At 34.5% G+C, this 13068-nt stretch overlaps 1 protein-coding gene across 1 annotated transcript; it reads left to right on the forward strand.

Annotated features, from left to right (window-relative positions):
• The first annotated feature begins 536 nt into the window (after positions 1 to 536).
• On the forward strand, positions 537 to 3101 carry LOC130729283 (expansin-A6). Its single transcript, XM_057580980.1, has 3 exons — positions 537 to 768; positions 948 to 1266; positions 2342 to 3101. Exons 1-3 carry the CDS (start codon positions 621 to 623, stop codon positions 2649 to 2651), a joined length of 777 nt encoding a protein of 258 aa, XP_057436963.1. The 5' UTR covers positions 537 to 620; the 3' UTR covers positions 2652 to 3101.
• The last annotated feature ends 9967 nt before the right edge of the window (positions 3102 to 13068 follow it).

The following is a 13068-nucleotide window of genomic DNA, read 5'->3' on the forward strand; positions in this document are numbered from 1 at the left end:
CTAAAATTATATGTGGTAAGTGTGAGTTAAAACAAATTATTAACAATAGAGAACAACGTAATATAGAAAATGATGGAGAGATACGTGAACGCGTTATGCGTGCACGATCTCAGGAAACTAAAAACTTATTTTTATTGTTTGAAAAATACAGTGAAAATCGTTTTAAAATAAGCTTAAAACTGACTTCAGCACAAATTTAATCGAACATGATTTGTTTCCAAAAAATTACTTTTTGAAACCAAAAACCAAAAACTTCCAACCACCCCAAACAGCCCCTTAAAATTGATTATAATTCAACCTATAAGTAAATATTTGTTGTGACAAGTGGACTTGATTGTGTTAAATGATTTTGCTTTATTGGTGCATTCAAAAATCATTTCAATTAGTTAGAATGGATTTTAATCAAGTAGAATTGATTTTATAGAATTAAATGATAATAATTAGTTTTTTTTTTAAGAAAAAAACAAGTGCACCTGCAGGTTCATCACCTAATTTGCCCACTCCTTGGCCTCACTCCATAAGTACCCCCTCACCTTCTCACTTTCCCCACACCCTCAAACCAACACAACCACAACCAACTCCTCATCTCTCTTGTTCTCTCTCTCTCTATCTCCTCTGCAATGGCTGGAATTGTTCTGCTCTGCATTTCATCATTGGTCTCTCTTTTTGCTGCAACCACTGCTCGAATCCCTGGAGTTTACAGCGGTGGTCCTTGGCAGAGTGCTCATGCTACTTTTTATGGTGGGAGTGATGCCTCTGGAACAATGGGTAAATAAAACCTCACACCACATCACCTTTCTCTTCATTTCAACCCCTGTTTTCTGCTCTGTTTTCTACCACCCCCCATTTTGAATTCTCAATTTCGCAAAATATTGTAGCATTCTAAGTCAAATCTCCGTTTAACTTGGGTTTGGCCATGAAAAATGTTGTTCTGTTTCATGTTTCAGGTGGTGCTTGTGGGTATGGAAACTTGTACACACAAGGGTATGGAGTAAACACTGCAGCACTGAGCACAGCACTGTTCAACAATGGCTTGAGCTGCGGAGCGTGCTTTGAGATGAAGTGCGACCAAGATCCACGTTGGTGCAACCCTGGGAATCCTTCAATCCTCGTCACTGCCACTAACTTTTGCCCACCCAACTTTGCTCAACCCAGTGACAATGGTGGCTGGTGCAACCCACCTCGCCCTCACTTCGATCTCGCCATGCCAATGTTCCTCAAGATCGCTCAGTACCGTGCCGGAATCGTCCCCGTCGCTTACCGCCGGTGAGTCCAACCACTCCTTTTCAATTTTTGGATTGTTTGGATGCCCATAAAATATGGGAGGCGAGAAAATTTTGAGTTCGGTTAGTGCATGTTTGATTTTCAGTGGTTTAAAGTCTATAGTCTTTTTCACGTTTGGGACATTGGAATTTGTGATCTCGAATTCCAATACCCAAACAGACTTTCAAACTGAAAAGTAAAAACCAAACACAATCTTAATTGTCATTTCTTCTCTCTTATTCCTCTTGTTCACATCCTGAAATTGTGAAGTTGCATACTGAGGTAATGAACCTCACAGAAAACAGAGCAGCATGGGTTGAATTTCTAGTTTTTAATTTTTAAAAAAATTTCCTTCGTGTAACACTGATTTTCTAAGGAAACAAACAAAAATCTGTGTTAGAATTTTCCTCAGCAGTTTCATCAGAATCCCAATTCTGATATTTTGTCGAGGATCCAAGAATAGCCATCTTTTGCTTTCCCGAAGAGTCAAATATAAAGCAACCATTAAGTCATGAACATACATGCCTTCAATGCTGACTGATATTAAACGTGTATTTCATTAACTCTTTCTTTTTTGGTCCAATTAGCCTTTAATTTGTGAAAGAAGATTTTGTTATTTGTTTGCTTTAATCCTAAATTGAGAAATACATTTAATGACATCACCGACCGATTCATTATATTTTGAGAAACAATGGTGTTTTGTAAATTCGTAAGTTTACCAACAAGTTGTAGCATAACTAGTAGATAGTTGAACTCCTTAAGCATCTAGTCCAAAGTTCGATTTCTGTGTGGTGCGTATGGAGAAACATTTGTTGGGAGAGGCCTACCGATCTCAGAGTCTCGGGGGATTAGTCTCATTGCTGTCGGCTGTGGGGATACCTTGAAAAAAAAAAAAAATCCAAAGTTTGAAGTCGCAAGTTTGAACCTGATTAGTCTGGCCTTTTTAACCCCAAAGTTTTCTAATCTTTGTCTTAGAGTGGGGTGTGACTCCCTCACAGGCTCACACTATTTTTTTTTAAGAAAAAAATAACAAATGAAAACAGTAGCCTTAATTTTTATATTTTTGATGTGGTTGCAGGGTACCATGTAGAAAAAGTGGAGGCATTCGATTCACGATCAACGGTTTCCGTTACTTCAACCTGGTGCTAATCACCAACGTCGCGGGTGCAGGGGATATCGTGCGCGTGAGCGTGAAAGGAGGCAACACCGCGTGGATGAGTATGAGTCGTAACTGGGGGCAAAATTGGCAATCCAACTCTGTTTTGGTGGGCCAGACCCTCTCCTTTAGGGTCACCGGCAGTGACCGACGCACCTCAACGTCATGGAACGTGGCACCAGCTAATTGGCAGTTCGGACAAACCTTCACCGGAAAGAATTTCCGTGTCTGAGAATTTTCATAGTTTCAGTTCCCTGCCATCTAACTTTCCTCTATTTTCCCGGGAAAGTTTTTAAGTAGCACTGGTAGGGTTAAAAGAAAAAGTTCACGTAGCATTAGGAAAAGTTAAAGTGAAAATAAGTTTATTAAAATAATAATAACAATAATAATAATAATAATAATAATAATGATTAATATAAATGTAAGTTTCAGTTGGGGAGGGGGGAGTTCTTTGCATTAAATGTGAGTGTTTCTAAAAGTATAATGTCATGGGCGATGCTGCTGGTATATTAATTATCCAGCATAGCAAATCTTTTTTTTATCTTTCTGTTTTTAGTTTGTAATTAAGGTGTGTGGGACTGGGGGCTGAGGAGGTTGCAGAGAGGATACATGTAGCCCGCAGCTCTATATTGTCAACATAAATTGAATAAATAAAAATATACTACTATTTCAGTTGTTATAATTGCTCATTTTGAACGATATTTGAGAGTTATTTAATATCGTCATTTTTTTTATTACTTGTTGTTGCATTGCAAGTTGATTTAATTTCTTTAATAAAGGAAACTAAAAAAGTAACAAACTAAACAGGACCAGCAAAACAACGTTAGTCTGAAACAATAAAATGTCTCAATTTAGTCGGGGGCAAGAATCAATTCTAGAAATTAAACTGCAACTGCAACCCAAAGGAAGTAAAAGTATGTCGGCACACATAATAGTCTCACGTGAGACATGTCGAAAACTAACATGCCACTGACGGGTAAAAATAGAAACTATCTCCACCAACAAAGCTCTGAAGTGCAACATCAAATGGAGAGAACTCCTCGTAAGAATAGCATCAAGCGGGCTACTCTTATAAATGACATGTCGAAAGCCTAACTCCCAAGGATCAATTCAGTCGGGGGCAGGATCAATTATGGAGATTAAACTGAAACCCCAACCGTAAGGAAGTAAGCATGTCGATACACATATTAGCCTCACGCCACAGACGGGTAAAAATGGAAACTATCTCCACAAACAAAGCTTTGAAGTGCAATGTCAAATGTGGAGAATCGAGCATCTGAATAACATCAAGCGAGCCGCTCTTACAAATGACATGCCGAAAGCCTAATTCTCAGGCTAAGAGAAGGTCATGCTTGAAGGCCATCAACTCAGCACAAGACCCATTAGAGGAGCTGTCTGGGCTTATCAAAGATACCATCAGTTAAGTTTAACTGCAGACACACTAGGGCAAAACCAAAGAAGTTTGCTTGGTTAAAATATTGATTATGATAATGTTCTTATGGGAAATACAGTTATTTAAGTTAATTTACCATGAATTTTTTTTGGGTTACATTTGAGAGGAAAAAAACAATTTATCAATAATTTTCCCAAAGAAGTGTGTTTTTAAAAATATTAATTATAAAGAAAAAATTAAAAAACATATATAAAGTGTATGAAAACGCTACGTATTGAACATTGTAGCCACATCCATTATAAAAGTAGATTTAGGTCGGTGACGTCATGTTTAATAAAGTAGGTTTGGAATATAGGAAATGTAACTCGGTCTTGTCGAAGGAGTTATGATATATACATATCTCTTCATTATCTTTTTTACCTTCATTTTCTATCTATTTCTCTTTTCTCTATCAATCAAATCACCTATCACATCTTTACTTTCTCTCTCATTTCTTCCTATCTCTCTCTTCCTCCACCTCTCCAAACCTTAAAAATGAGATGTGAAGATATAATTATTCTGGTATGAGGCCTCTACCAAGTACAAGTTTTTTTTTTGTGCAAAGTTACATAACAACCATTTTACCTACAATCATAGGTCTCTTCCTACAAATTCTTTCCAAGCACAACGTTAAGGGATTGAAACCCTTACTAAATGCTTATGGAGCATAGATGGATGACATTGAGTAGGGTTTAGGTAGGGAACCATAGTACTCATCCCCATATTCGCGTTTTCAAAAATTACATGTACCCGTCCCCATACTAGGGTAATAGCAACTTGAATCCCCGCCCCCGTACCCTTTGAGTATCTATATGCATGTACTTGTGCGTATTACCCATAGTTTAGTTAACCATAAGATAGCTTTCATTACTTTCATTCAACTAAGCAAAATTTTTTAAAGCCAGAAATTACAACTTTAAATTTTAAATTTTAAATTTTCTTAAAACAATTATAAAGTTGTTGGCTACTTACTTAATTTAAAAATAAGTGGAAGTATTGTAACAACATCAAATATAATATTAAGATCTTACTTGTTCACTTATTTTTTTAAATACTAAGTTATAAAGTTATAGCTTTATTATGAAAAAAAAGCTTTATAATAATAATAATAATAATAAATAAAAACTATAATAATATATATGCGTAGAGCTGTTAATATGGGTTCCAACCCGCGGGCCAGTTCGACGGGTTGGCTAAATGAGTTGGGTTGGGTTGGTTAAATTCCAGCTCGAAAATAACTTGAGTTAATGCAATCCGGCTCGTTTAACCCGCGGGTTAGACGGGCCAACCCGCGGGTCAAGCGAGCCAACCTGTCGGGTTAGAGTCATTTTTTATTAAAAAATTGTTTTATTTGTCTTTAATTTCAGGTTTGTTTTATGGATTATTTTTAAATAGAAAAACTGAAATTTTAATTTCTTTAAATTTGAGTCGATTTTTTGTGTTTTATTTATTGTTATTTTATTATTTATCTCATTTTAAATGTGACAGTAAAATAATTGTGTTCTCAAAACTTGTAAACTAAATTCTTTTTCTATATTTCAAATGTGAGATAAAAGTAATTGCATTAATAAACCTCTTTCTTATGAATTGTTACCAATTTCTGTAAGTATTTTTTTGAAATTATTTTTTTTATAACATTTTAAACATTTTCTAATCCAATTTCTCTATTTTTTTTATTTATTTCACTCAACCCGCGAGCTAGCCCGGCAACCCGCGAGCTCGTAGCGAGCCGGGTTGGGTTCATATTTTCCTGACTCGTTAAGACCCCGGGTTGACACAACCCAACCCGTTTTTAACCCAACCCATATGGGCTGACCGATATGGGCCGGGCTGGCCCATATTGTCAACTCTATATATGCGGAAATGGGGCGAGTTAAGCATTATAGTATCCATAACTGCTAGGGATGGCAATGGGTAGGGTTTGGGTAGGGTACTATAGTACCCATCCCCATACCCGCGTTTTAAAAACTTACCCGTACCCGTCCCCATACCCGCGTGGGTAACAACTTCAGTGCCCATCCCCGTACCCTATGGGTACATATATGCCCGTACCCGTACCAAATACCCGCAATTTGCTTAAATAAAATATAATTTTCCGTATTTGCATTTTCAATGAAAAAAATATATGATTGCTATTATAAAATGGAAACACATTAATTAAAAATATAAAACATCATCCAAATACATTAAGTATAAATTCAACACCTTAGTCTCAAAATATAACTTAATAAAACACTAAAGAGTCTTCAAATAGATTTAACTTGTATGGACTGTGCTGCTGCTCTCCAAAACCTGTTAAAAATAATAAATTAAGTCAAATTAGTTTTATATTGCAAAGTCAATATACATGAACAAATTTTAAAAAAAATTATAACAAAAATTATATCATATTTACCTCATCATCAGAATCAGATTCCCCAAAAGATTGCAGTCGCTTATCTTTAAAATCTAAATATTGCTTTGGTCCAGTAATACCAATAGAAACGGCAACATAAGAAAAAGATAAAAATTGTAGTTTTTTTAAGAATCATTTTGAGAATCAAAGAGGATATATTATTATATATTAAAGAGGTCCCAACATAAAACAGATACAGTACTAACGAGAAAAAGAACATAAGTTTATTAAGTTTTCTAGTTTTGCCAAGTAAAACAATATAAAGAAACAGGGTAGTTATACAAAAGGGTGTCCAAGCTCTATTTTAGAAAGTGAAGTGGTGATAAAGGGAGAAAAAATAGAAGAAAATAAATAAGAGAGGGAATATTTCTAGCAAGGCAGTATGCGTAAGAAGCTTGATACAAAATTAACTATAAAAATATACTAATGCAATATTTCTTACCTTCATTATCATGTTTTAGCCAGCTTTGTACACACATAAGTGCCTCCAAAGTATCTTCATGAAGTCTAGAACGATGAGGACTCAACAATCTTCCTCCTGTGCTAAAAGCAGAAGCAACTGTGGAAATTGAGATGGCTAATATATCCTTTGCAATTTTTAACAAATTTTCAGTTTCAAATAATTTATCTCTTTATAATAAATTTTGAAATGTCAACACTCAACAAATTTAAAAAAAAATTTAAAGGTATTGTCTAAATTTAAAGAGAAAATTTTACGGTATACATGTTTTTTTTTACAGTTACGACTTATAGGTTTTATTAATATATATATATATATATATATTTTATATGTATATAATGTGTGCGGGTATGGGGCGGGGTGGGTACCATAGTACCCATACCCGCACCCGTACCCACTCAATTTTGCGGGTAAGTACTCATATCCAGCCCCATACCCATATAGCGGGTTTTTACCCTACCCATCGTGGGTATTTTTTACGGGTACCCACTGGGTCTCGGACCCATTGCCATCCCTAATAACTGCATTAATATCCGGAATTTTTTGCAGGTATTTATTCATATCAACTCCATAATTATCAAGCAGGTTTGGATATTTTTTACGGGTACTTGAAACCCATTGTCATTACTAAGAGCAACTCCAACGCAGGTTGCTTAACCTGGTTGGAGAAAATAAGCAACGTTGCTTATTTCTTGGAACCATTGGAGGAGGCTGTGCTAGCGTTGCTTATTCCTCAAAGTTAAGGAACGTTGCTTAGCTTCCTGTCTTCTTCCTTTCTATTATAAAATATCATACTTTCTCTTTCATTCAACAACTGATTGCAAATATAAAAAGAGAGGGAAACAATGATCAATAAGAAGAGGCAGAATAGGCAAATAAAAAACGTAAACAAATTTCAGAAGCAAATTCCAGACTTGGATCAATTTTTATAAACGAAATCAACATAGAGAAACATAAACAGAAACGATTTTTTTGTTACACTTCTGAAGTAAACCAACTTAACACAGAAAAATAAAAAAAACCCTAAAAAATTAAAACATGAAATTACACAGAGATGATATGGGTGAAGGAAGATATGGAGGCACCGATACGCGTGCGCACAGAGGTATTTTGTGTGCTTGCATGTCACCGATTTGGTCCTCAAACCTTCGATGGCAGTGGAAACCACCGATTTGGACCTCTGAACCACGGATCTGAGCCTCTGATCTGGGTTAAACGAAGGTTGATCTGGGTTTGAGAGAAAGGGAGAGAAGGTGAGAACCGAGAAGGTGAGAATACCGCGTTCAGAGGACCATGGAGAATGGGAGAGAATGTTGATTTGGGTTGTCTGATGTGGGTTGATGTGGGTTTGAGAGAAAGGGAGAAAGAAGCTTTGAGAGAGGAGCGTGTGAATGGATGGTGAGGATTAGAGGTTATTTGGTTTTAGGTTTAATTTGGGGAGAAAAGTTGGCTTTTTTGGGGAGGAACTGTTGAATGAATTATTTTTTGTTGATGGTTAAATGAATTTTGGCCCAAATTAAAAATAAATCAGATCAATTGAAATATGAGTAAAATACACTTATCCCCTCAAGGTTTGCTAGAAAAACACTCCACCCCACTCATTTTATCATGTTAACTCCATCCAAAAGATGCTAACGGAATATTCCATTCAAATCAAAAAATTTTAATGTAAACTTATTTTCCCATTTCTTTCTTTTTTCTGGTTATTTTTTATTTTATTTTTTTCAAAAAAAAAACCTCACTTTCAAATAAAAATCGTTTAACGTCAGTTTCATTTAAAAAAAATGTTAGTTTCAACAAAAAATAATATAACATCACAATTACTAGTAATACCCAGTTTATAAAGGATTTTTATAAATAGTGAATTATATAAAAATATTTCGAAATTAATTTCATACTAATTAAAATTTCACCAAATAAATACTAATTAAATTTCTTTTTCCTAGATTTATAAAAAAAAATGTTGCTTATGAATTCATTGAGTAGTGTATGGATATTATTTAATAAAATTCTCTTATCATATATCAATAACATCCCTCATTTTCAATTACTAAAAGTAATATATACTTTAACATTTAACATGTTATAACCAACACGATCATATTATCCAAATTAATTAATTAATTAAAATAATAATATAACTTTATATTCTTTTATGGAGTGGAAGTTTAACGTACTTTTACCATAAGTTTTAATTTAAAACTATTTCATACATATTTATTCTTGAATTATTTTATAAAATGGTTACTTTATATACCAGCTCCAACAGTATGTAAGCATTGAGAATATTTGTTTGGTCAAATATTAGAAAGTGACGTTTTTTTCTGAAAAAAAAATAACCAGAAAAAAAGGAAAAATAAGTTTACATTAAATAATTTTGATTTGAATGGAATATTCCGTTAGCATCTTTTTGAATGAGGTTAGCTTGATAAAATGAGTGGGGTGGAGTGTATATTTTGAATAAGAATGGGGTGGAGTGTTTTTCTAGCAAACCTTGAGGGGGGTAAGTGTATTTTACTCTTAAAATATATTAAATTTGTTATATTTGACAAAATTTGTTATGCTGTCATAAAAAATTTGAGCATGATTTAATTTTTTTTTAAGAAGCATGATTTAAATATCTGATAATATAATTTAAATATTATATTGATATAAATATTTAAATTAATTTTAATCATGCTTAGGTAGATATAAAAAATATAAATATGAGATATAGTAGGGCCCAATCAAAAGTAAAATAAGCAATCGTGATTGGAGCAAAATTTGCATGGGTTGCTTATGAGTTGCTTAAAATCTATGTGGCAATCTGGACCCACCAGAATAGTGTTTAAGTAACTCAACTAGCAACCTTGCATTGGAGATGCTCTAAGTGCAGTGGTGCTGACACCTTTTGGTTTTTTTTTCATGTCAAACGACCCATTTGACCAAGCTTAGTAATAAAATGGATAGAATAGCATGTCTGTTAGTTAAAATATTACTACCTATAGAATATGGATTGAAAATTACAAAATCAAATCTCAACTAGTCAACTTACTTTACGGAGCATACAATATCTCAAGCCAGTGAGCCACACATATATGCCCAATACTCCAATAGTGGTCTCGCAAATCACAGCCCAATAAAGAATAGCCAATTAGCCATTGAAGTATATTTACGTTTAGCCCAAACAACGGGTGCAAGTTTTCTTATGTGCAGAATCTCGTTTTTGCTACACACGTTTCTTCTCTCAAATTGCTTAAATCAGACACAAAGAATTTGTCTGATGAGACAAAAAGAAAGGATAGTATGCATGATACTAGATAGCTTGATTCTGATGGTAAGATAACGTACAAAGTACAAACGCATGAACAACTCTGTTTGGTCAAGAAAATGAGGGCATTTATACTTTGAAGGTATGATACAAGTTGGTTATTGGTTTGAAAAAATATCTGATCCAATATCTCTGTTGGTACCAGAAACTATGAATCCAATGGCCATTACCTTTCAGGTAGTACTGGGGATGTAGCATCTGAAGTGGTGATGTGCGAATTTCTCATAGTGAGGTTTTCTGGGATCAAAAATCGTCGAAGATGAATGAATATATGTGAAAAGTTTGACCCTCCTTTTGAATACATATATAGCTTTGTGCTTGGCCTATCTAATTTGATGGAATTCTAATCATTAAAGTCTATGATGATTCAACAGTATACAAAAAAATTGGATTTGATTTTTATTCCTTTATTAAAAAACAAGAAAATAACATCAGGAAAAGAATATTTCAAAATGGTTTAATTTCTCTAGTATTTTTGTTTCGAGAGGAATTCCATGGTGGACCATGTTTAAGATTCGTCAACTCATGAACCATGATTTTACTTATAAACATTTAGTACTTGTTATTTACAATATGTTGTGACAAGAAACTTGCTCCTAACTTGACAGGGTTTTGATGAGGACAACAACATTATAAAAAGAAGAAAATGAAGATGGCATGAAGACTTTTTATTTTATGCTTTAATAGTTTTATATCTTTAGTCTTCATCTGTGAAAATGTTCAATGAATATGCATGAGAGATTTAGATAGACGTACGCTTAAGTGTTTTTAAAAGAAGTTAATAGGGAATAATGTTTTTAATAATTAAAAGACTTAGGAACATATCTAATGTTTTGACAAAATATTTTGTGGTGAAAATCGTACTCAGTGAGAGTAGCAGAAATTTGTGATATCTATATGGATTTTGAGAGCTCTGATATAGAAGTATGGTTTCGAAAGGATCTTCTAGGGCTACGACGGACTCTGAACAAGCGGAGGATCTCATGGTGAGAATTACGAAAAAGGTGAAGTCAAGGGATAGGGAGGAGTAGAGGTCTCTATTGATATGGAGTGTTTTGTATGAGACATAGGCCAATGAATCCGTGCTTTTAGTTGATAGTCTTCATTATAGTACTAGCTGAAGCTTCCATCATTTTGTTCTTGATTTGGTTCCAAAACTTGATGAGTTTGTGAAGTTCAGCTGAGAATATTTAAGTTCAGACCTGCAGTGGAAGGGCTTTTTAGCTTCTTAAACTTCAAGCTTATGGCTTTTGTTCTTGCAAAGATTTAGTCCTTGAATTTACTAGTTAAGAAGCTTTGATCTTTTGAGTAAAACCTCTTCATGAAAGTTGTGTTGGCACTAAAGAGCTTTCTGAAAATTTACTTCATGATCATGAAGTTGAGGTTTTAAAAGTTTTAATTATGGATTTAGTCCAGTTTTAAAGTTCTGATGATGGTTTTACCATAGAAAAACCTAGTTAGCGCTAATGTGCTAATTAGTTTTGGGAGAAGAAAATGTCTTGTTAATTAACTTGAAGGGGCAGAGAGTTGGAGCAGCTTATAGGGTTTGAGAATCACTTTTTAAAACTTAATTCAAGTGCTTAATAAGTTGGTTTATGGATGGGGATTTTAGTTCTTGAAGTTCTAGGCAAAAACTTAGTTTTTTGATAGTTTATTGAACCTTAAATTATAAGAAAGGAATTGCTAAGTGCCAGTGGTACTGATTTGTATGGCTTTAAAATGAGTAGAGAATATGTTTTAGGCTTAATCCAGTTTTTGGTCCTCATCCTTTGTCATAAATATGGCTTTAGTCCCTCGCCGGAGTAAAGGTGGGGCTAGGTCCCCAGTTTTTGGCAAAATAGTTGGCTTTGGTCCTTCCGGCCGGTTGAGTCAATGCCGGAGCTCCGCCGGCTGACGTGGCCCTTGCCACGTCAATTAATGAGCCCAGCTGGAATTTTTTTTTCATTAAATTAAAATAAAATTAACACACAAAAATTAAAACATTAATTAACTATCACTAATTAACCTCCTTTTTAATTAATTAAAACCCTCACCCAGTGGAAAGGAAATCTAATCCATGGCAAGGAAATCTAATCCATGGCAAGGGCAAAGGGGCTGAGGGTTGAGTAAGTAAAAGGGAGGAAGAAAAATTGTTTTGTGAACTAGTTTAAGTGTCTTAAGTTGATGGGGTCTTGTGAAATATTATCTTACTTGAGTTGTATAAGTGTTTTTGAAGTCTTAAGGCTTTTGGAAATGGAAATGAATATGTTTGTGACTTGTGACAAAAAGAGTTTTGAGAAAAGGTTTATTAAGTTGTTTTCTTATATGTTGTTGATGCTTATTCGTGATGGCCTTAGGAACATACCTAGACCTTAGCTTAGTGAGGAAAGTTCTAGTTGAGAAAGGGACTAAGTTGAGTTATGTGTTTGTAAAGGTTTGGGTAGCGAGGTCATGCCTGTTTCAAGTGTTGATAATCGGGAGAAAGCGAGAGCTAGTACGAGGAACAAGGACGTGACCGGATCAAAGTCGTGCTTAGGAAGAAAAGTGTCTAAAGTGAGGGAACTTCGATGCATGCTATTTGATATAATGTGTAGTGCAGAAAAAATATCATGAGTTCAAAAGGAATTTTATAAATCAAGAAGTCAAATTCCAGGTCAATAATCTCCATCTGCCCGCGAGGCTGTCAGAGCTTGGATATTGTAAGATTCAGGAAGTTTAGTCTCAATATCTTTCCCTGAAGTTTCACAACTATAGCATTTTTCCAAGGTTAACAGGCATATTCTTCTTTCTTCCTTCTATAGCTTAATAACGGGCCATAAGGGGTATATTGGAGAGACCATTTGACTGTTGGATCATGTCAACACCGCATTTAAAACTTGCAATGGATGAAGAAAATAAATGGTTGAAATGAACTACGCACTGAAATTAAGCACCAATGCAATCATGGTTGGGAAACGAAAATTGAAAAGTAGTCAACACAATGTGGTAGTTGGGATGGAAGTTAAGTAGTCAATGGTGACGACTTATTAAAAGCAAGATAAAAAAAAGTAGAACTCTTTTTCGTATAAAGAGA

The sequence above is a fragment of the Lotus japonicus genome, chromosome 1 (assembly GCF_012489685.1).
Source record: "Lotus japonicus ecotype B-129 chromosome 1, LjGifu_v1.2".
Taxonomy (NCBI): domain Eukaryota; kingdom Viridiplantae; phylum Streptophyta; class Magnoliopsida; order Fabales; family Fabaceae; genus Lotus; species Lotus japonicus.

Bases quoted from the DNA above. Each gene is read 5' to 3' on its own strand.
- LOC130729283 (XM_057580980.1), top strand. From the start codon at position 621: ATGGCTGGAATTGTTCTGCTCTGCATTTCATCATTGGTCTCTCTTTTT. The intron at 769-947 runs GTAAATAAAACC...TTCATGTTTCAG, and splicing joins TGATGCCTCTGGAACAATGG to GTGGTGCTTGTGGGTATGGA. The intron at 1,267-2,341 runs GTGAGTCCAACC...ATGTGGTTGCAG, and splicing joins GTCCCCGTCGCTTACCGCCG to GGTACCATGTAGAAAAAGTG.